A 22,715-nucleotide genomic window follows, 5' to 3' on the forward strand; every position below is an offset into this window, starting at 1 on the left:
TTATTCCTTTCATAGTGAGTTAGTTTAATACATCAATATATAACTATTAAAAATATACAATGTTTATTCGAAGTGGTCTCCATTGGCTGCAATACAGTCTTTTAAACGTTGAGGCCAGTTATCAATAGCAGCACGAACTCTTTCTAGAGGAAAATTCTTCACTGCCAACCGAATGGATCGTTTTGGGGACTCCAAATTATCATGGCGTTTAGAGCAAGCCTTACTCTCTAAAACTGACCATAAATCATAATCCAATGGATTTAGGTCAGGACTTGACGACGGCCAGTTTTCAGTGCTGATAAAGTCCGGAACGTTAGTTTTCAACCAAGATTGGGTGGATCGAGCTCTATGACCCGGTGCCGAGTCTTGTTGAAAGCACCATTCTTTGTTATTGAACATGGTGTTAGTTAAAGGCTTAACTACCGTCTCAAGAATGGTATTTTGATAAACTTGTGCCGACGTTTTAATACCTTTTTCACAAAAATATGGCTCAGTCACCCCTTCATAGCTAACACCCCACCAAACCATCACTGAAGTGGGATAATGCCCACGTTGTACTCTGTTTACTAATTGCGAAGCTTCTTTAGAGCTTCCAGCATAAATACGGTCATTTTGTTTATTAAAATACTGCTCAATTGTAAAAATTTTCTCATCCGTAAACAAAATTTTTTTGTGACCTCCCTTTGCGTACCGCTTAAGTAGTTGTTTGGATTTTACCACCCTATTCTTCTTTAAATTATCAGTTAAGAAGTGACCAGTACGTCTCTTATAGGCTGCAAGTCCTAAGTCATCTTTTAATATACGCGACATGGTTCTAGGAGCTATCTTCATCTCCCGAGATAAAATCTTTTGCTTACGGACAGGATTTCTTCGAATTCTTTCCCTAACTGCTTTAATCACCTTTTTCACACGAACGGTACGTGGACGGCCAGATCTTTTTCTGTCACAAACAGAGGAGGTATCATTGTACCTATCAATAGCCCGGTAAACAAACATTTGACTAATACCAAGCGGGTGGAGGGTTTTAAAAATTGCACTTTTCTCCATACCTACTTTATGTAAGGCAATCACAGCGATTCGGTTCTCTTTATCACCCCACTCCATTTTAATATAACAAAATATTTAACAATATAATGGCGCGAAAATAAGAAAACACATCAAGCAATCATATAAAAATGACAGATTCTAAATTCAAACGTAATATTTTCTTTTTTTGAATAGTAACAGTATTTATGGCCAGACTAAGTATTAGTAAAACTTCCGGTCACCTTTTGATCGTCCTGATGTCGTAGGCAGGTGAGCACGAGTGAGAGCAGCGGTTCGTTAGCGAGCCGCACGCTGGTGGCGCCACCGCATGCGCACGCACCGCTGCTGACACCCCGCTTACCCCCGCCCCCTCCACCAGCCGACCTAAAACACATTCATTTTAAAGTAAACAGATAGATATACTATTTATAGATATATATAAAAAATAAAACAAGAACTTATAATGCGTCAGTTTATAAAAATGAAATTTTGCTTATAAAAAACGCAGTCAATTTATATGTGTATATACATATTTCTCAATTAAATTTGAAACCAATGGTGACAAATGACCACCATAATTTGGAACAAATAACAAAGAGAACGAAAACATAAAAGGAAAAAAAAACAATGAATTTTATAACCAACCATTTTGTAAGCAAAGGCTTGTATTCAAAGACATTAAACATTGTTTTAACAATTACATTACATTATATATTATTTTGGTTGCTTCTTCGTAAAAAAACATCATGGAAATAAACAATTACATTACATAAATTATTATTTTATTCAACTACATTTTATATATTGTTTATGATATATATCGGATTATAAAATTATCGTTACCCTTTATAGCTGGGACTTTGATGACTTTTGCAGTCTCGATGTGAGCCTCCACCACCGCCGCCGCCGCTTGAACAATTTCCGCTGCAGCCCGCACCCCAACCGCTTTCTAAAATCTATTTACATTTATATTATTATCTTAACGTCTCTATTCGTTCATTTTCATTTCCGCATAAGATTCTTTACTTATAACATTCAATAATCTGTTGCTTAACACAAAGTATGAAAAATCTTTTGTTATCAAGTCACAAATATAATATTTAGTCATAGTGAAATGTCGTTTGTAACAGTATAGGATATACCTTTTTACAGTAATGTTGACGGCTACGTTAGAAATTCCGACTCGGGTCGTTACATACACTATTTTACTGGATTGAAAAGCCGGTAGGCTGCTAACGTATCGAAGCGTAAGGACCCTCGAGAGCAGATATCGGCTTGGTACTTACGGGTAGAACTTCTGCTCTATCATTTGACATTATACAGATTATAAACAAGTTACAGGTAAATAAAATGGTTTGTTAGGTATTCCATGTAAATAAAGTTCCTAATAAAAAATCTGCCTGTTTGTTAAGCGTTAAGACAAATTTTTATCTTCGGGGATGTTTAAGATATTTTTTTTATTGTATGACCCCGCTATTGGGGGCCTCTCGTACCCCTATTTATGGTGGGATAGGCTAGACTTTATTAGCATTTAATTTATTCACTTAATTATTTTATTTTCATTCTCTTCTCTTTCATTCTTCACATAATCTTTCATTCTGTTCTTTTATACCACAATTCTGCTTTCTTTCCCTTTTGCTCTGTTTTACCATTCTTTCATCCTCTTTTCATTTTACATTTTCTTAATTTCTAGTTTTGTTGTATCACATTTTTATCTTTATCTTTATCACAGTTTAATATTAATTATTTTTACATATCTTTTTTGTTTTTGTTTTTGTTTGTTGATGCCTAACTTTTATTTTTTTCTATTGCATATTGTATAATTCTTTTGCAATAACTGAGGAATTCTTTCATGGTTTCTTTTCCACCTATCAGGGAGGGTATTGTCTTCTCCCTGATTTCAACGCCAGACCGGCACTCGAAGCCGTGCCGGAGTGTTTAAGGTATTTCCTATTCGTGAGTAATTAAATTTTTTAATAGTCACCTGTCCAGCTTGTTTAAGCACTCGTCCTTGTACTGCGGCGGGAAGCTTAGCAACCAGTGGCGCCACTAACCATACAGACTCTGACCACTTGCTTGTGCTGACAACGCCTCGGTCCGTACCAGTTCTGTGCAAGGTACAGCCAATTTATTATACAGGTTGTTGATTATAGGTGTAAAAATTTTAAAGAGGTGAAAGTATAGCTGTATTTGCTATCAATTAACATATAGTACATCCTTTCCAAAAATCAATGGTTTCAGAAAATAATACAATACTACTTCTGACAAAACAAACGTACTAAATTAGACGCTGAGAATATTTTATAAAAAAGTTTAAAAAGGCAGTTTTAAGTAGAATTTTTAGGTATTTGGACCATTTTAACAGATAAAGTGTTATCAACAATGACTGTTTTTGAAAAAAGAGATGTGGTAAAAGTTGAATAAAATATACTCAGATTTTTATTACTCTTTTTTAAAAACAATAAAAGAATATTTTTGGTCATTTCAGCCTGTGAATGCCCACTGGAAGGCATAGTCCTCTAAAGATATCTATACATAGATATATCATAAAATAATAAAAACTAATAATTTTTTTAATAGAAGAGACTGAGAATAACATATTTGATTTTAGTCAAAAACGAAAAAGGTTTTTAGATCAAAGAGCGCTTTATGGTCCTATTATTTTCTTTTGGTAATTGGTAATATCACTGCTAAATAATTGTGGATAAATAAATAATTGTGGAAATAGAAAGACCCTCTCTTTTTTTAAAAAGAAAATAAAAAAAAACTTTTTGTAATGAATATAATCAAGGGATCTCTTGTACAAACAATATATATGTATATACCTATCCTTGTCTGGTGGTGGCGGTGCCGGTTGTTGGAAGACGTTGATAACGGCGCGAGCCACTGTGTCCAGCCACGCGCTTAGCTCCGAGGAGCCGCTCGGGAACTGTTTGAACATCAGCTGCAGATCCAGCCAAGACATCCGTAGCGACCATTGCTCCAAGTTCTGAATTATTCAAATTCAAAATATCTTTATTTAAGTAAGAATTTATGCGCAATATTGAATCGTCGATTATTTTAACATTATAAGTAGTATACTACCGCTGGCTCGGAATATCGATCTGCTAAGAAGAGCTGGCAATAACTATAAGCTTCTAAATTTTCTGACCTCCGTCGTATAATGGAGCCAAAGTACTCGAGGTGGTAATTATATGTAATTAATGAAAAACTAATTTCAAAAAGGAAAATTTAATCTTACCTCCAACAACCTCGTGATCATAGTTTTCTGATCAAGATCGGGATGAGTGTGGCTCGCTGAATCTGGATAACAAATCATATGTAGAAGTCTGAAACAAGAGTTTAAGTAATAAATATATATATATATATATATATATGTATAATACTGAAAAAGAATTATACTACATTTGTTGAACAAATAATCTCATTGGTTATTCATAAAGAGGAAGTATGGGTTACATGGTTTCAAAAGTGTTATAAAACTCTGCACACTTCAATAAATCTCTTTTACAAAACTTAGAAAGTTTTTAATAATTTGATATGATTAAATTTAAATAAAATTCCTATGTTCGTTATCATACAAGGAAAACCTAAAAAATGGTCCAAACAATATTTATGATTATAGGATTATGGTAATGTTATTTATTTACTTCAGTTTTGAAATAAACGTAAATACACACAACTCTTTTTTACAGTCTTCATTTACACGGTTTTGAAATAACGCGGTCCACCTATAAAAATAAATACGGTTCTTTAGAGGATTTTTTGTTTTAACAAATTTTAATTTAAACTACGTTTAACCCTACAATTTCTTTTTAATTATAGTTTTGACAACGCTTATAAAAACATATTGCTATAGCAATAAAACATAATTAGAGGAATATGAAGTATTTCAAGTTAGATAGTTGGGTTTAAAATGAATTTTGACTGTATAGTAATTTTTGGGTATTATTTAAGTATATTTTTTAAAGTTGTGGAACATATTTCCAAACTTACCCTCCATTAAAAGTATTTTCTTTTACATAATCTTTTGAAAGCTTTTCTAAAAAACTTACGTACTGCGTAAAAATTAATTGGGTGTAATGAATATTGCATCCAGATATAAGTGTCCAATAAAATAGTTTTTAGATATTAATTTTAAATTTTTTTTATATACCTCTGGGATTGCCGCGGAGTGAGCATAGAATCAAGTAGCATATCTGGTTGATATAGCTCATCAGGATTCTGTAAACACTTCTGCAGCACCCATTCTTCGGAGCAGATTTCTGCCAACACTCTCCTCGCCAATGAAGAAAGCGACTGCGATGAATCTAGTAAAGTAGAGCCGACTCCGCCACTGCCCCTGTGATTATAATTTTATGATAAAAACTGTAAAAATACATAACAATTTATTTCCTACATCATTTTTTAATTCGAATTTATAATTATTAATAACAAATAATTTTTTAATTTCATTTTTGAATACGATATTTACAAATGTAAATAAATATTTAGTATATCTTATCACAACATATTTTTTAAAAATAGTTTGGTATAATAATGTTATTTTTAAGAACATAGTTTATTAATACTTAGGGGAAATAATATTTCCATCGTAAAAATCATCAAATATACAAAAGAGAGTAGACAATACAAGACATCACAGACTGACACCGAGTGAACGTAAATTTTTGTTATATATACAATCTAAAAAATTTCTTAGTTTTGTTTGTTAATGAGAGGTTCCACAGGTTATGGTGATGGATTTTCCAACCATTTTGTGAATGAACACCCTGTGAAGATTAATTATTAAAAGTTACGTTCAAAGTATCATGTGAACCAACGAAGGTGAAAGGAAAGCATCTACACATAGACAAGTCCCATCCTCAAAACGTCTAAAGATTGGAGATGGAATGGAAACAGTGATCAGACACGGATAGAAGCGAAGCGGGTGAGCGTTGTGGTAACACGACTTGGTTCGCACAGTTTTTATTTGTATTTGTGAGTGACGGTATGTATGCGGGGACTGGGATGTGCGACATTACAACTCAATATTAAAATAAAAACAAACCTAGGAGTTCTATGGCCCCCACTCATCTCTGAATCTACAATCCTATGAATAAAAAATTGTCTCTTATCAATAATAATCATTAATAATTATTACTATTTAGTTCTAGCCTATATATAATATCAAAATAAAATATGCCACCAAAATATTGATTTATGATTTTAAGTTAAAAATTGAATTAAATAGAGCCAACATTATTATTATTTAAAAATACCCAATATAATTAGATATCTCAACCTTGACAAAAAATATTATATCTAAACATAAAGGAAATCTTTAAATGGATGTACTTACGACATAAGGTCCAACTGCGCGTCAGTAGGCACTGCGTCACTGGTGCCCAAGATATGTGACAATTCACTGGATTTCTTTCCACTTGGCTTCCCGCCGTCTCGAGCCGTGGAATCGCCGACCACTGTAACAGTATTTTCATTCTATACTTTGATGTTACCGAATCCGCTGTACCGCGCCATAGGTAAGTGCGCGGTGAGATGGGGGGAGTATCGAGCACTCCGTTCAGTCAGTTACTTCGATACGTTTTTCTAAAGTGCGATTTCGGTAGTACTATACGAGTAATATAATACTTGAATAATATAAATGACCTTTCCAGTACAAACTCTCTATAAAATTTCCGGTTTGGGAATACAATGTGGCAAAGTGTGGCAAGCCACAACTGATATAACTTAACTACGCACGTTGGTCATCAGTTGGATGCTTGACGTATCTGATGCAATTTTTAGTTGCGAGCTTTATAAGAAGGAGAATTTTAAAAAATATATATGAATATTACGAACTTAGTATAGCCTTAAGTGTGGCAAGCACTGGTCCGATGCCAATGTTCTTGTGGGCGGCGGCCAGCAAATGGCGGTCACATGAAAGCCTCACGCCCGCAGCTCCTCCGCCTGGCCCCGGCGAAGTTGACACGCTGTATAATCCTGCATAGACATGAAAATAATATTTTGTTTCAGTACACTTAAATATTTGCATTAAAATTAATATTGTAACAGTGGCCACGAATACGGTATTTTGAGAATTAAGTCCGACAAAAATTAAATTTAAATTGGCACTCACAAATAGATACTCAAGAGAAACAAGCATTAGATTAAGCAAGTGTCCAGATTTAATTTATTTTATCATCATCGAGAACTAGAGTAATAGAGAGAGAATACCAGACTTAATAAAACTGCAATAGCGGAACAAAGAGGAAAATTATTAAAACATATATTTACCTATTAATTTTTTTATCTTGGTATAGAAATAATACTTTATACGTTATACTATAATACCAAATCTTTTTTCTTTTTTTCTTTGTACTTTACTGCATGTTATGTAACTTATATGTATGGAATGAAATAAAGCTTTATAATTATTATAGAAAGCTTTAGAAAATTGGACATATATACTGTACGACACAATAAATCTTGCGAAAAAAATTTTCTGATATACAATACAGGATTAATTAATTCATATATTCATACATTCATATCTGACAGAAAGTGTTTGCGCATAAATAGGCTTTTTAATAGATTTCTTGTTCTTTCTGTTTCTTCTCCACGGCTATAGCACCATGAGAAGCAGAGTAGAATAAAAAAATATATAAAAATACGATCAATAAGTCCTGTTACAAGTTGAATAAGTGCAAGAAGAATAATTTTATCTTTAATAAATTACCAGGTTGCGGTGTGTCGACGGTTTTGAATAGTCTCAGAAGCAGGTGACACGTGAGCCTCGCGCCCGTGTCCGGTGAGGGCGCGTTGGCGGGGTTGTTGGACACACCACCGCCGCCACTCGCCTTCACCAACGACGGCAGCGCTGCGTGACGCACGAAGTCCTCCAGCGAGAAGCAGTGGCGAGCTACATGAAGAATTATTTTTAAAACAAAAATCTTGTGTTTTTTTATCTAACCAATGTTATTATGTGGTTATTTTTTAAGAAAGAGATTACCATGTCGCTAGGGGCGTTTATAAAGACAGCCACGTACCTGACTACACTCAATTGCTAGTCTTTATTTTAACGGCCACATCATAGTATAGCTTGTGTTATTTGTAAAATCTTATCTCATTATATACCTTTATCCACTTTGTCGTCTTGGTTTTATATGTAAAATTTAATAAGTCATCATCATTTTAGCCATGCGACTTTCACTGTTGGACATAGGCCAGTGGATTTCCAATAGGACCTACAGTAACAGGCCTGCATCCAGCGTCTTCCAATGTTAAACTTATAAAACAAAAAAATCATTGATTAACTTTCGAACAGCTTATATGTTAAATTATTATCCTAATATCTATCGCGTATTTTTATACGTTGTATCTCTATACATTGACGCGACTTGATGATTCATGTAAGCGGTAATGATTATAAATTTCACAAATTTTAATCTGCCCTGTAAGATCTATATATACAAATAAAGTATATACGGTAAGACGCATAGAAGTTACTGAATATATTAATGCATTTTAGAGACAAAAGTTATGTATTGGTTATACATATTTCAGAAAAGCCATAGATAATAATTCGCCTTAATTATCTGACTATTAGACATATTTGAAATGCTTTTAAAAAATATATTATATTTATAAAAAAGTCTGAAAAAAGGCTTGAATTTTACTAAGTAGATAGACGCCCACTGATTGGTCTATCAATATCGTATATATTTCGTAGTCCGTACGTACCGACGAGTATGCAGGTGAAGACTGCCAGTGCGTCGTGTGCGGCGGCGTCGTGCAGGTCGCGGTGGTGCAGCAGGTCGGGGTAGAGGGGCGGCGGGGCAGCGTGTGGAGCGGCCGGATAGTGCTGCGCCCCGCACAGCGCAACCAGGGCGCCCAGCCACTCCGCTGCCAGCCCGCTACACCACGCCGTCATCTCCGCACACAACACACCTAGCTCATTCACTCTGTAATATAACCATTAACATTTATTTTTCGACGAGTTAACGCCGGTAGATTCTCTCTAGCTACATTACTAACAATTTCGATAAAAAGTCAGGATAAGTGTAGAAATATTAGTACGCGGCGTTGGTACGCCTGCCACGAGATGGACCGACGACACAGTCAAGGTCGCAAGAAGTAGCTGGATGCCAGCAGCGCAAGACCGGACATTGTTGCGATCTCTGAAGGTGTCTTATGCATAGCAGTGGGCGTCTATCGGCTGACATGATGATAACAAAAATTTGCGTTGACCGCAGAGTTCCAAACACGAATTAATAGTTTTTTTAAAAAAAAAAGAGCGAGAATTGATTCGTAAGTTAAAAAAGCATTAGGGACGACAGCAGCGCTTTGCAAGTCTCAAAACGTACTCCATATGAAACCTGAAAGTTTTCACGAGTAACTATTTAAAATATTATCTGTCCAAATTGCTATGCCATGCCAATGTTTTAGTTCTTTACTATTATATCTATCGCAAGCAGATACATTTTAGGGGACCCCCGCTTTATTTTTTTGTCACACCAACCTGTGGTGTCTTCAATACATTAAGTACTAATTGGTTAAAATAAGTAAACGCAAAATGAAAAATCGCATGTATATAGAATACAAGCTTGATACATCTCTCAATGAAAAAAAAATGGTAAAATAGAAGTGAAGAATCTTATTCTATTTTAAACTTAAATAATTTTGTTTTCGTAATGTAAAATAATACGCAAGTCATAATCACGTCAAGTACATTGCAATAAATTGAAAATTACTTATGACATCTGCTATATTTATAATATATTTTTTTAAATTGAAATAAATTAATAAAAAAACCTTAAGTAAGTTTAAGTTATATAATTTCAGTCGCAAGACGTCCACTGCTATACGTAGACCTACATGTTGTGTTTTGAGGCGACTTTAACAAAGTCGTCTGTCACCTCATGGGTGGACGGTCATCTTGTAGTGCGCTTACGTTGATTACATATTCCATCTAGTTAGGAGGCCTCCGTGAGGTGAAAAAAGCGGTGCCTCGTCACGGTATGATTTAAGAGGAAATGCGTGTACACTAGTTTCTTTAATAATTCTATTTTGCATGTGTCTATAAACTTTTTAAATGTAGAGTTAACTAAATAGAAATACGTATTGTATTCGTATTGCCAAATTAAATGTTCAATTACACATTATTACTTGACTTACCGATCATTGTCGACTTCGCGACAGACTGCTAACATCGCCGAACATACGAAGCTATATCTGTTAGCCGGGGATTCGGCGACTTGGCGAGCCCATGCTATCTCAATTTTTCCTTTAATAAAATAAAATGGTATATAAAAACTGTATACTTTATTCAAAATAAAACAAAAAACAATTAAATACAAGAGAATTACCTTTGCGTGGATTTGTGAAAAATTCGCTTAAAAAGTGCGGATTGTATACATAATTGGAAGGCGTTGGTTGTAGCTGTGAATATAGCGCTTGCCTGAAACCATAATATAAATGTTATTAGATGCAAAAATGTTTTTAGACTTACAATTTATGTATTATATATAGCTATATTTGAATGTCTTAGAATATCATATTAAAGTTTAAAAAAACTATCACTTAAACACAAAACAATACTTTTATTATGAATTTATTTTTATGTACTCAACATTTTGATATTATTTTTTGTTTTAAATTTAATTGGGATTATTATAGATACCGAAGTCGTTGGAAATGCCCAGCCATCTTCTGGAATTTGAAGAGCCAATAGAGCCACTATCTGACATAAGACAAGTCCATGCCCAGTAGTGGACATCCTACAGCCGAGATGGTGATGAATATAATACCGGGTGCAGTCTAACTTATGTTCACAGACTCCAAAGTTATTTTTAAGACTGTATTACGTTCATTAAAAGTAGTCTTTACCCGTCTTTTTGTTCGTTACGCATATGAATATTTCTGTCTATGAGAACATACTGTGACATAATCCGTTCCAATTTAGTTTTATTTCACGAGTAATCATTATGATATCGTCGCTCCAACTGAATAAACCCGTATTGTGCTATTGCCGGTTTATTCCGTTTCTATTAAATCCGGCATCTACAGATGGTATACTATACCGTGTGATTTTTTGTGGATTTTTTTAATGTAAAACGAAGGAGACGAAATTCTCGTAAGAAAGATTAAGATAATGTTCGCGGAGAGAATGTTCGATAAGTTTTCAATAATGGGTACTGTAACGTCTTATTGCCATAATCTATTTTAAAGAATCGTCCATAAACTAAGGTAATGTAACTCGAAAAAAATTGTAAAAACCTGTGGCGGTTAACGAGTTGGCAGAAATGTACACCTACCTTACTGATGATGGTCAATAACAAACTTCGCTCGAAAAACATCGTAAAGAATATTACTCCCAAAAACATTTAAATTAAATACCTGTAAAATCAATTTTCCGTAATAACTCAGATACTTCATATAATATATAAACATAAATTAGAAAAAATAGGTTTGATTTGGTATATAAACTACCCTTGTAAGTTGAATATAATGACAGTTACTAAAGAAATTCTTTTTTTGTTTCTTGAGTAAAATTTAATTTTTGCGATAGCAGGTTTATTTATTGGGGGCGACGGTATCAGCTGACAGACAAGCACTGCAAGGCATAGGCCTTTCCCTAAAATCCGTATCCAGCGATTTCCCGCCGCCGATAAGTCTTTAGTCTATCTAGTATCTTACCCAACCTGCCTCTTTCGGCCCGTTATTTTAAGTAATATTAGCGTTAATGTAAGAAGTAATTAAACTGGACAAAAATTAACGTACTTAATCTTTGGATAGGCGTTAGCGAAAGTGTCCGCGTGCGGTGCGTGACAGAGGTGAGCCGCCGCCTTGTACAAGTCGTGCAACTGGGCCAGCACGCAGCGCTCCGCCGAGCCGCAGTCGCCCGGGTTCACCACGCACTTCACCAACCGACACAGCTGCTCGAACACCGCTGACGTTTGCTCCACGCATACTGCTCATTACAGAAATAACTCGCTACCTTCTCGTTTCTCAGCTTTCTCTACTTAGTTATCAATTATTATTAATTAAACTTAATCTAGAAACTTAATTAATCAGACTTGTCCCGCAAGAGTAAATATTATGAGTATATTATATTTTTATAGCTCCCCTTATTAAGGGCCTCCCATTCCCCATCTTATTTTAGGAGGAGTATATTATATTAATTGGGAGTACATTTTATTCAAATAAGTCCATAATCCACTTGAAAGCAACCAGCGTCAAGTGATAGACGATCAAACATGCAAAAGTTATATTAAGATATATTTTTTCTTAGTAGTATAATATGTTAAATAAAGATTTACAACTATTGATAACATTAATATTACTTACATAATAAGCAGGAATGGTAACGCCTAAGCGCTCCTACGGTGCACAAAGCCAACGCAGATGTGTACGCCCTGGGCGCTGCTAAACCACTGCTTGGAGCACCTCTCGTTATAAGTGCGCCCTCAACTTCAGATAGTTCTTTGAGTATCTACAAATATAACTTAAATCTAAGTCCGAAATATAAATAAAATATCAATATGTAATATAAAACAAAACTTCGGTAATAGAATACGTATCTGCTTAAAATATTTCTGTAAGATAATAAGGAGACTGCTTTAATGAGATAATAGTAGAAAAACTGACTCGAAACCCCAACTACGTCTGATGATAGAGGTATTGCCTAGTCGATGGTCTTCTTAACAAACATCTGTTTACTATAAGTGTTTTCTGTACTGAGCACGCCTGGAAGTACAGAGGGCTTCAGTGTATGGGGGGCATCCTGCTGGGCCACCACAATTCACGGGGGCGCCTTCCCGAAATCGCCGGCGATATGAAAGGTCTATAGCAATGTTTCCCAACGTGAGACCCATGCCTCACAAACAGGCAATTTGATTGTTAACGGGGGGCAATTCGAAAATGGACTCGATATTAGTTTAACCCTATCGCTTCAATATTGAAATGATCTATAGGGGGGTGTAAGAATTTTAGAAAGGCTTAGGTGGGGCATGGCACAAAAAAGATTGGGAAACACTGGTCTAGAGGAATTTCTAGGAATTAGGTTGAATGGACTATAACCAACACTATGTACAATTTGCGAAAAGTATTGCAGCGCACCTGTATACAGGTTTCGATGAGTCCGTGAACGTTTAACGCGATCTCCATGAGGTCGAGCGCGAACGCCACGTGCTCGGGCTGCGGTAAGTACGTTGTCGCGCCCGCGGCGTACGCGGCCAGCGCTTCGCACACCGCCCCGCCCACTGCCCAAGACACTGCGCCTTGCTCGTACATTGACATCGCCTATTCAAAATCAAATTACCTTTAGTAAAGTAGGAATTTACAATTACTTTTACATTGTCAATGATTTTAACATCATTAGCAGCCGGCTGTAACTTGTCGAACTGTCGGCAGCCGGCCAGAAACTCACCAGTTGCTCTTTTAAAACGAAATTTAACAATTTTTTAATTGTACTTTATAATATCAACCACATAAATGATTCAACAAACCAAAATACGCACATTTCGGTCAACTAAAAACTCTTGAATGTTATAGTAAGATTTATCTTGTTTGATTGTCTGAGGTATTGTGGAAATTTATTAGACCACAATTACACGGTAACCCACATTACATGGCACTAAGTTATATAAGTAACAAGATTCACCAGAGATGGCACCAGGCGGGTGCTAGGTCTTTTGCATTATAGAAAAAGAGTCTAACTAAGGGTGCCTCTTTGCAATGCGTTTGCGTCCACCTTTACCCACCAGAGGTCTCTCGATGTAGAGTCCACAATATTTTTTGTTTGTTTATACCCTCATCATTTTTTTATTAAGATTAACAACAAGTCTTAGATACCTCGAGATATGTTTTAACTAACTCTTTGATTCGTATACGAGAAAAAGTTATTTTCATTATCTTCCTCAGTTTTTTTTATTTTCTCTCTCTTTAAGAAATTTTCCATAGCCTCAACGAGAGAATTATTAAATGTATAATGTATAAGCTCTTTAAATATATAAAGAAACATGTTTTTTAGATAATAAAACAAAAATCAATAACCTGAAACTTATGTGTCACTGCTTCAAAATTAAATTCGCTTCTAGAGTGTTTCTTTATTTTTCCACCCTCCGCAACATCAATGGAAAATTTCTTTGAAAACAATTTGCAGATTTCTGAAAACAAAACATTATAAAGCAATATTATTTATGTATACTAACAAATGCATAAACAGTAAGTCAATAGAGTTAATTCAATTGATATTTAAAAAAGTAACTATATTTGAGATTTTTGGGGAAGCTTTTCTAATTGGCGAGGAGTAAAAAGTAAAAAAAAAAACGAATTTTATATAATTTTAAGAAATAATATATGGTAAAAATGCGTTGATTTGTCTGGTTTCCAAAGTTTTAGTCTTAGTTATTTTAAAGTCATTTATACCGTAAGTATTTTTAAACAAAGATACAGTCCGTTTGCACTGAACCTGTTTAGTGTGACGATCTGTGTACATTTATATTACGTCGATTACTTGTCAATTATAAACATGGACTTTTAAACACGAACAGTGATAGCCCAGTGGCGAGGATTGAGACTTGTAGGTCGCGGGTTTGATTCTCTGGATACAATCTTGTACATTTCACACTTTGTGCATTAATTATACAGGATTACCACTGCTCACAGACAAGTTTCCAGAGGATGGGCAGCAGCGTCCTCTGCGTGCCATGCTATGGTATATCCCTCCATAGATATATTTGGGAGAGGCATAGGCCTTGCAGCGGTATAATAGTACGCGACAATGACGGCTTTTTTGTGTACTATTAAGGAATTGCGCAGCAGGAAGTGAATGGGATATATGTGGCTCCAGTGTCTCGGGAACCGCCTCATTTGAACACGCTCTAAGAGTAAAGTAAAACGTTTTAGCAACGATAAACATTGATCACAGAGCAACACTTTTATTTATTGCTTTAATTATTCTTCATTTGACTATTATAATAAATGTTTTAAGATTATAAATGAAACCTTTAGTCATTTTCTTGACAGCGTGTTTGGCATCGTCTCTTTGCCGTCCGACGCCGTAGAGCAGGATGTGTCGCTGGTTGGCGTCATGCGGCGTGTGATCTGGCTCCGCGGGTGGCAGAGGAAAGTGCATCGTGTAGTGGTAGTGCCTGGATGCAGGTGTGTTGTTGCTGCTACCCGATGCCACGTTGCCGCCTCCACAAGCACTATTGCTACGCATCCCTGAATAACAACATTATTTTCTGATTTTATTTAAATTATTTCATTAATAATTTTAGTTCCTAAAGTGGTCTAGATGGAGCCCTAAGGGTACACGGGAGAGTCGAGGGGGGTCTACATAGGGCGTCCCAAAAAAATTAAAAACGTAACCTGAAGTCTTTGAAAGTTTATGGTGAAGGACTACAAAAATAGCATGACTGACTTCAACTGTCAATGTAGACAAATATTTTAAATAAGCTCAACAAACTTACATTACATATTCAGTATAGAGACTCTCAAAGTGCCGCCCCCGTCCGCAACACTTGTTCACAAGTGCTAAACTTGTACATCTTCACATTTTTGTAGTTTTTGGAATAAGATAGGAATCTTATTCCAAAAATTACAAAATGTAAACTCGATTAGAGGGTAGTTGGCAGGTTAGAAAAGAGTACAATGAAAACAGGCCGGTAAAATATAAAAGCGTTTTAATTTTGATTAAAAATTGGTAATTGGTGGTCATTTCCTAGTCAAAGTTTAATTTAATGTTATTTATTGTACACGCTAGGATAAATTTAAATAGTTTCATAATAATAAACAAAAAAATACAATAGACGGTATTATCGCACATCTCTTAAGTAAAAATAACGGGTAGTTAACGTGTGTACAAAACTTACATTTATACAAATACATATATATATATATATGTATAAACATATATACTTATAATTCACAAGTTATAATACATGTTATGATGTAATATATATAATAAATATAATACGATAATAAATAAAAACATCAAACTGAATCAACTTAAAAATATAAAAAATGGTAAGGTTTATTTCTCTGCAACATGCTTAGTATTTATGTTAAAACCACTCGCGGGTTTTGATTTATAACAATAAATATAGATACCAAAATAAATAACCATAAACTTTTAAAATTTTTTATTTATTTCTTTATTGATAAAGATCACTCGATTATTTAACTTCGACATTTTAGGTTATTATAAGAGATATTTTGTCAAGGCTCTGGACTAAAATTTTAAAGCTAAATTTATACATAGTACAATTACCTGGCACAGACATTGGTCCCATTCCCATGCTCTGCATGCTGGCAATGCTCATTCCGCTGGGGCCCATCATAGGTGAATTCACACTGAGTAAAAACAGCATAAATTAACATTTCACACATGTATCTTTTAAGATACAAATTAAAAAGTTATTTTTAGAAAGTAATTCTAAAAAAAATTGACTTAAGAATTTAATTGAAGGTGAGAAAGGTTGAGAGAAAATATCTTAAAGTATTATATTCAATAACATTATAATAAATTATTCTTTTATGGTTATTAATAGTGGTTAAAAATCTGCTCTGGTCAACCGTGTACAGTATAACAGTACATCAATTATAACAATAAAAAAATATCAATTGTATTACAATGTAACTGACTTTTAAAAGAGTAAAGCTTATATATATTGCACAACTACTGTATAAAGGTGATTGTGGAAGTGATGATAAAAAACATCTCTGTTTCTATTACGTTAAACTTGTCTTCTTATAACATACACAACTAAACTATTGATGATCCAAAGTCCATTATACTAAGAATTAACTAATAAATAAAATAAATTTTACTCAAACTTCATTTATAAACGATAAAAAAATTTTTACTCATATATTATGTCCCATATCCTGTCTGATAAAATCTATATCTCAAAGTTGGAACTATGGTGGTCGTGTGCATAATTACCTGTGCGAAGGTTCACCGGGATCCTTTGGACTATCAGGCGCGTCCATTGAATTTTGCTGGTCTTCTTTTATATGCTGCAATAGCTTGTCTAGGTCATCGTCGATTTTCGAATCATCCAAATCCATTCGGACATTTTCCTACAATACATACATGTTAACATTAATCCGTATAAACATAGCATGTATAGCTTATTTACTATCAATTGTCTATCTAAAAATCAATTGGAAGTAGAAATGGTAAATAACATAACGACAATATAGTAAGAAAAAGATTTTTCAAAATTATGATTACTGCATATTAAAATTAACTCTTGTTTACTATCTGTCTCTGGAAACTGTACAGCCAGAAGTTACTAGCCTATCGCATTCCAAAAGAAAAAGAGTAATATTAACATATTCCAAAATATTCATAGTACAAAGACACAGGTGATCGATAATAAATATAAAAGCTTTAAAGCAAAAATTAGTTGTACATTCAAACCTTTAAAGAATTTACACCTATGACCAATCATCATGTATACATAAGTAATTGAAATATGTACTAAAACATAACTAACCTCCATCTTAGGTTTGAGATCAATTCCGGCGAAAATATCGTCATCCATGTTGTGATTGGTGCCAGTGCTATTGGCTGGTGGAGCTACGGTGTGGCCGCCACTGCCTCCTGATGACGTCGGTTCAGTAGGTGATATAAGGTCACCTGGAAATAATTGTTAAAAATTTTTACATAGGCTGGACATAGGCCTCCCCAATAGATTTTCAATAAAATCTTTTGAAAACAACCATTAAAATTTTTTTGTCAAGATGATGACAAAATAGTTTTGACGCCAGGTTCCTATCATCAAACGGGGGAGACCAGCTAGATTATTTATTTCAAAACCTTATACAGACATATTTTAAACGAATAGGTGTTTAAGGAATATTAATAGGTAACGAAGTTACAATAAAAATTACCTCGGGAAATCAATGTACACATGTAAGCGTCGTGGGAGAACACATCTCTTCGAATCAGTTCACCAAAAAGATGGACCAAGTTCGCGAATTGCTGCCTATTTCCCGGTGGCGCATTTGGACTCTCGTCTAAAAATAAATATAACACATAAGTTAATATATTTAGCAAACATGATTCTTTATTATTGTATTGGAAATTGTATTTGCTTTCTTTCTTCTTAGTCGGTTCCGGAGGGTCGTGGCAAACCATGTCAGTCTCCGCCGCCGTTTCTCTCCAGGCTTCTCTGGTTTATAGGACCGTGCATGGTACATGCGTCAGTTCAGAGAGTAGGTTACCGCTCTCTTGCCCACTGACCTTCCATATTACCGTCAACTATAAGTTCCTCTGGATTTTCCGTGCAATCTGGCCGAGGTACTTAAGAATTCTACGCAAATAAACTGTGGATAGTCGTATCCTTATTCTAAGCTCTTTGAGGAGAATTTGATAGTGCGGCGCCGTGACCTGTGGAAATCTTGACATTCAGCACAAACACCACATCTTGAAATATTTTAATTTAACAATGATTTAGTTGTTACATTCATCATGTTTTAGTTTACTAGGGTAAACAACGTAAATTCTATATTTTTCGCTATATTGTCGAGATTATTTGATAATCAAACAGGATGACCGGGTAAACATGTATGGATCAACTTTCTATAAATTTAATATATCACAAGATACTTTATTTAAAATTTTTTTTTGGAATATGATCTTCATACCTAGTACTGGTGCATCATTGTCCAAAAACCGGAGGAGTAGATTTTGGAATATAGGCGGACCATTATAGAGACCAGTGCCCGAGCTTATTGATTCTTTATCATCAGAACCTGGAACAGATAAAACAAAAAAGTAAATAAATGACACATTATTACAGCTTGAGTTTGAATAAATATCTACTTGGCCATTCCTCCAGAAGAATCGACAACATAGTGAAGCTCGCTTAAGTCTTCGTGGCGATCTTTGGGTACATGATGATTATTGTAGATTTCAATAGTATTTTTGGCACCATTCATTAAACTGTAACTATTTATTTCATAAGTCAAGTGAAAGCAATTCACCGGTGGCGTGATGGTCATGGTGAAGATGTAGCAGCTGTTGGCGACGGTCAAGTAGAGTGGCGGCCGCCATGGCTCGGTGCTCCCCCCAACGAGCGCCACATACCGCCCACTCACACAGAACACGAACTACCGCGTACGAACACGCCCACTCCTGTACGCATTGAGAAGTAACGTAAACTAAATAACTATAAAACGCAATAAGGCAATACATGTAATTTTTTTTAACAGTGTATGTACTTAACAGAACACTTTTATAAGTTAAAATGATTGGCAAGTTGAAATAGCAATGTTACTGGATGCAGTTCCTATCCTACTGTCCTGTAGGCCTAAGTATACACATATTTAATAAACTTCTACACAATATATCAGATCTTCCTATTCTTTGTTTTACATTTAAAATTAAATATTAATTAAGTCTTATTATGGCATTCGAGGGTTTTCGGTGGATCGAAGTATGTGGAATTTGGTTTGTTGACTCATTTACATGATATTATAATGCATACATAAAACATTGTTAAACTATATTTAAAACGAGCAGATCAGCATTGCATGTCAGTGGTAGCTTATTACTTATAATGTTATAATAATTGATATTCAAAAATGCCTATTTGAATGAATAAACTTTGAATTTGGAATGACATTTAAATATACGTTATTTATTTTTATGGACCATTGGCATGCTTAGTTGTTCAATGAACTATTCCCAGAATTATAATTACGATCCAAAGAACGAAAGTAACCGAAATAGCCCAGCGCCCAGCGGATGGGCAAGTTGATACAGCAGTGAACCATAGTACGCAGAAAAGTTAGCCACTGTGGTCTTTTAGTTCTGGAGTGACTGAAAGATTGGAACACCAAAAAATGATTGACTATAAAAGTGAAAGAAAAATGTAACATTCACAAAAACTAATACCAATTATTAATTCCATAATTTTGTGTTTTGTAATTTTTTTTAATGGTAGTTAATTTATTTAATGGCTCATATTGATTTTTATAGATTATACTGCATATAATATTGATTATACAAATAATAATGTTAAATGTTGGTTGTAATGTAAAGTTGTTGGCATTATTTCTATATTTATAAACACAAAACTTACTGGATCTTTGGTATCAGTAGGTGAATCTTTGGATGGAGGTGTGCAGTTAGCAAATACTTCTTTATACAGCGTATCGAGGTTGTTGTTTGGATCTACGCGGTCGAAACAGTGCCGATCTAATGCTTCTAAGACAGCTAAGACACGAGCTGTAAACGAAACAGATGAAAAGATTATTATTATTTACATTATCTGTGAAAATAAACTAATGGATTTTAAATTGAAAAATCTTCAAAAAATTTAATAAAAAAATTAAAGGTTATATTATACCCTGAGAGCTTGTTTGCCATTTATCAGTGCACCATTTACTTTCAGCTTTTTTACTTCTTGCTGCGATCTCCTGTTCGGCTTCATAAACCTATGGAAATATAATCAATGGTTGTAAAATCATGCTCTAGAATAATAATGACTAATATTATGCAAAATTTAGATGTGTGGAAAAACATGTATTTTGTTCACTTGTACGCGAATTGATATCATTACTTGCAGTATATATAATTATGTAAACTATAAACTTAAGTAAATTGTAAAAAATTGTGTGCACTAACATGGCTGGATTTTTAAAAGGTCGGGTTATTTTTCTGTGCTAGCATGCTGTTTGTCTGTGGTCGTAAGACGATGATCACATTTAAAGTATGTCTATAACCCTGTTTGATTCCATTAAATATAGCCTAACATCGACTATTCAAAGGAATACGTAGTTCGGAAAAAATAAAAAAAATATATTGTTAGTTTGAAATTAAATTATTTATAAGAATAATAATTATGGATACTTACCAATTTCCTATGTTGCTCAGTGATATTAGAGTCCATATGAGGCATTGGTAACGCCGAAGGTGGTAGGGGAAGTAAGTCAAGAGGTGAACCTTGCATTGATGAACCACACCCCGACCAGACCATAGCGGTTGGACATTCAATACATATTATCTAAAACATTTAATACTTTTTTAGTATGATTATTACTATTTAAACATAGGGATGATACATTAAAAATAATTGAAGATTAAAATATGCATGTATGTAATTTTAGACCGCATACCTGTAGTATTGTAGCTAACTGTATAATAATATCCCTATGGTAAGCACAATTTAATATTTCGCCAAATCCCACTTGCACAGGGTTTAAAGCTGAAGTTATCACAGTATTCAAAATAGCCTTTTGGTCTCTAGGAGGTGATCCATTCTCTTCCTTTATTTGAACATCCATCGGTTGAGGAGGATTTGGAGTACCCATTGGAATTGGTGTACCAATTGAATGGTTTGGATTTGGTGTTCCAATAGAATGGTTGGGATTAGGTGTGCCTTGACTTTGATCAGCAGGAGTTGCTGAACGTTTGATTTGTGTAATATTTGGTTTCACATCGCCATTGGTGTTCTCTGGAGCTGGTGACATCGGGACGCCGTTGGTTTCTAAAAATTATATTATTTTATATTAATCACAAGTAATTATAAGTTATTGAATGGAAAATAAATAAAACAATATCTGTAATACCATTTCCATCCAATGTTTTAGAAAAAACTGCTGGCTGGTTAAGTGTACGTAGTGTAGCATCGGATAACACAGAACATATGGCCGCCGCTTTCTTTGCACATGAAGTTGCTAAACGCCGAGAGAGCCCTTCGCAACAGACAAACTCATTCATATGCTGCAGAGCTAACGGAAGAAACAACCTGTAGTGAAAATGTAATACGAAATCATTAAATAATATCATAAATAAACATCTTTAATTTTCATACAAAAACTATGTCCTTAATTACAATAATATTTAAGCCACGATAAATTTCACAGCTACTCTTAAAAATGTGTTGCATGGGTAATTGTATATAGTCAATCTTAACTCCTTAATAAAAGTACCTAATATGAACTAAATATTTAGACACAATGAATTGTAATATTATTTACGTAACGAAATAACTGTTCAGGTCTAACAAGTATTTTTATCATTTCCAATATCATATTACTATTTGTAAAATAACAAGTTGGTTGGTAACAAATCTCTACTATAAGATATTATAACAGATGACTATGATGATAGAATATATTTTAATTGCCAAGAAAGTATAGTTATGTAATTTAATCAAATTTTCGAGTAACGGGTAGCATATTTGCTTAAAGTTTTATATGTAACTAAGAAAATATGAAGGAGCCTTCAATTATCACAAGTTACTAAAATCAACTATTTTAGGAGACTAGCTGCCTTTTCGAATCATTGGATTTCATACATAAATATCCCATTTTCTGATCACGAACCAATATATAACATTGTACATGGTTACGTTCATACATAATATAGTAAAACAAAGAATGCATTCCATTTAGAAAAAAATACCTTAGTAAACCGTCTTCAGGTGTTCTTTTATCAAGTAGCTCTATAATCCATGTAAGAAAATCATGACGATCCAATAGGCCCTCATCCAGCATGTACCTTGCAAGACGACAACAGTAGTTCCATAACCTCAGAGCCTGTCGCCAATCTGTACTTTCTCCTGAACCTAAAGCTGTAAAATAATTAATTAATCACAATCAATTAACATAGAACTAGTATAAATAACATGAGATGCTATTTATTGCATTGGACATATAAATTTCAATATAAAAGATGTTTTTAAAAA

The 22,715-nt window shown here is 34.3% G+C and overlaps 1 protein-coding gene across 3 annotated transcripts in view; it reads right to left on the reverse strand.

The window, feature by feature from the left end:
- LOC137929968 (mediator of RNA polymerase II transcription subunit 12-like) overlaps nt 1–22,715 on the reverse strand; it is a 36,584-nt gene that overhangs the window by 10,180 nt on the left and 3,689 nt on the right. For 2 of the 3 annotated variants that reach the window (XM_068773130.1, XM_068773129.1), the window contains exons 7-36: nt 22,433–22,601; nt 21,595–21,773; nt 21,142–21,512; nt 20,880–21,029; nt 20,373–20,460; nt 20,106–20,251; nt 19,006–19,156; nt 18,667–18,774; nt 17,911–18,036; nt 17,514–17,656; nt 16,958–17,094; nt 16,283–16,365; nt 15,016–15,234; nt 14,062–14,174; nt 13,126–13,308; nt 12,355–12,499; nt 11,788–11,977; nt 10,374–10,465; nt 10,183–10,291; nt 8,749–8,969; nt 7,745–7,927; nt 6,868–7,008; nt 6,368–6,488; nt 6,077–6,118; nt 5,183–5,368; nt 4,268–4,355; nt 3,852–4,015; nt 3,011–3,134; nt 1,870–1,982; nt 1,269–1,410 (exon numbers count right to left, since the gene is read on the reverse strand). In XM_068773130.1, coding sequence (XP_068629231.1) covers nt 1,269–1,410; nt 1,870–1,982; nt 3,011–3,134; nt 3,852–4,015; nt 4,268–4,355; nt 5,183–5,368; nt 6,077–6,118; nt 6,368–6,488; nt 6,868–7,008; nt 7,745–7,927; nt 8,749–8,969; nt 10,183–10,291; nt 10,374–10,465; nt 11,788–11,977; nt 12,355–12,499; nt 13,126–13,308; nt 14,062–14,174; nt 15,016–15,234; nt 16,283–16,365; nt 16,958–17,094; nt 17,514–17,656; nt 17,911–18,036; nt 18,667–18,774; nt 19,006–19,156; nt 20,106–20,251; nt 20,373–20,460; nt 20,880–21,029; nt 21,142–21,512; nt 21,595–21,773; nt 22,433–22,601 — 4,427 coding nt within the window. The remainder of the gene's footprint in view (nt 1–1,268; nt 1,411–1,869; nt 1,983–3,010; nt 3,135–3,851; nt 4,016–4,267; nt 4,356–5,182; nt 5,369–6,076; nt 6,119–6,367; nt 6,489–6,867; nt 7,009–7,744; nt 7,928–8,748; nt 8,970–10,182; nt 10,292–10,373; nt 10,466–11,787; nt 11,978–12,354; nt 12,500–13,125; nt 13,309–14,061; nt 14,175–15,015; nt 15,235–16,282; nt 16,366–16,957; nt 17,095–17,513; nt 17,657–17,910; nt 18,037–18,666; nt 18,775–19,005; nt 19,157–20,105; nt 20,252–20,372; nt 20,461–20,879; nt 21,030–21,141; nt 21,513–21,594; nt 21,774–22,432; nt 22,602–22,715) is intronic. The other variant, XM_068773131.1, reaches the window with a different exon arrangement.

Source organism: Battus philenor, unplaced genomic scaffold (assembly GCF_028537555.1).
Source record: "Battus philenor isolate CCGP_79_NKW_IND1 unplaced genomic scaffold, ilBatPhil1.0.hap1 SCAF_5, whole genome shotgun sequence".
Lineage (NCBI taxonomy): Eukaryota > Metazoa > Arthropoda > Insecta > Lepidoptera > Papilionidae > Battus > Battus philenor.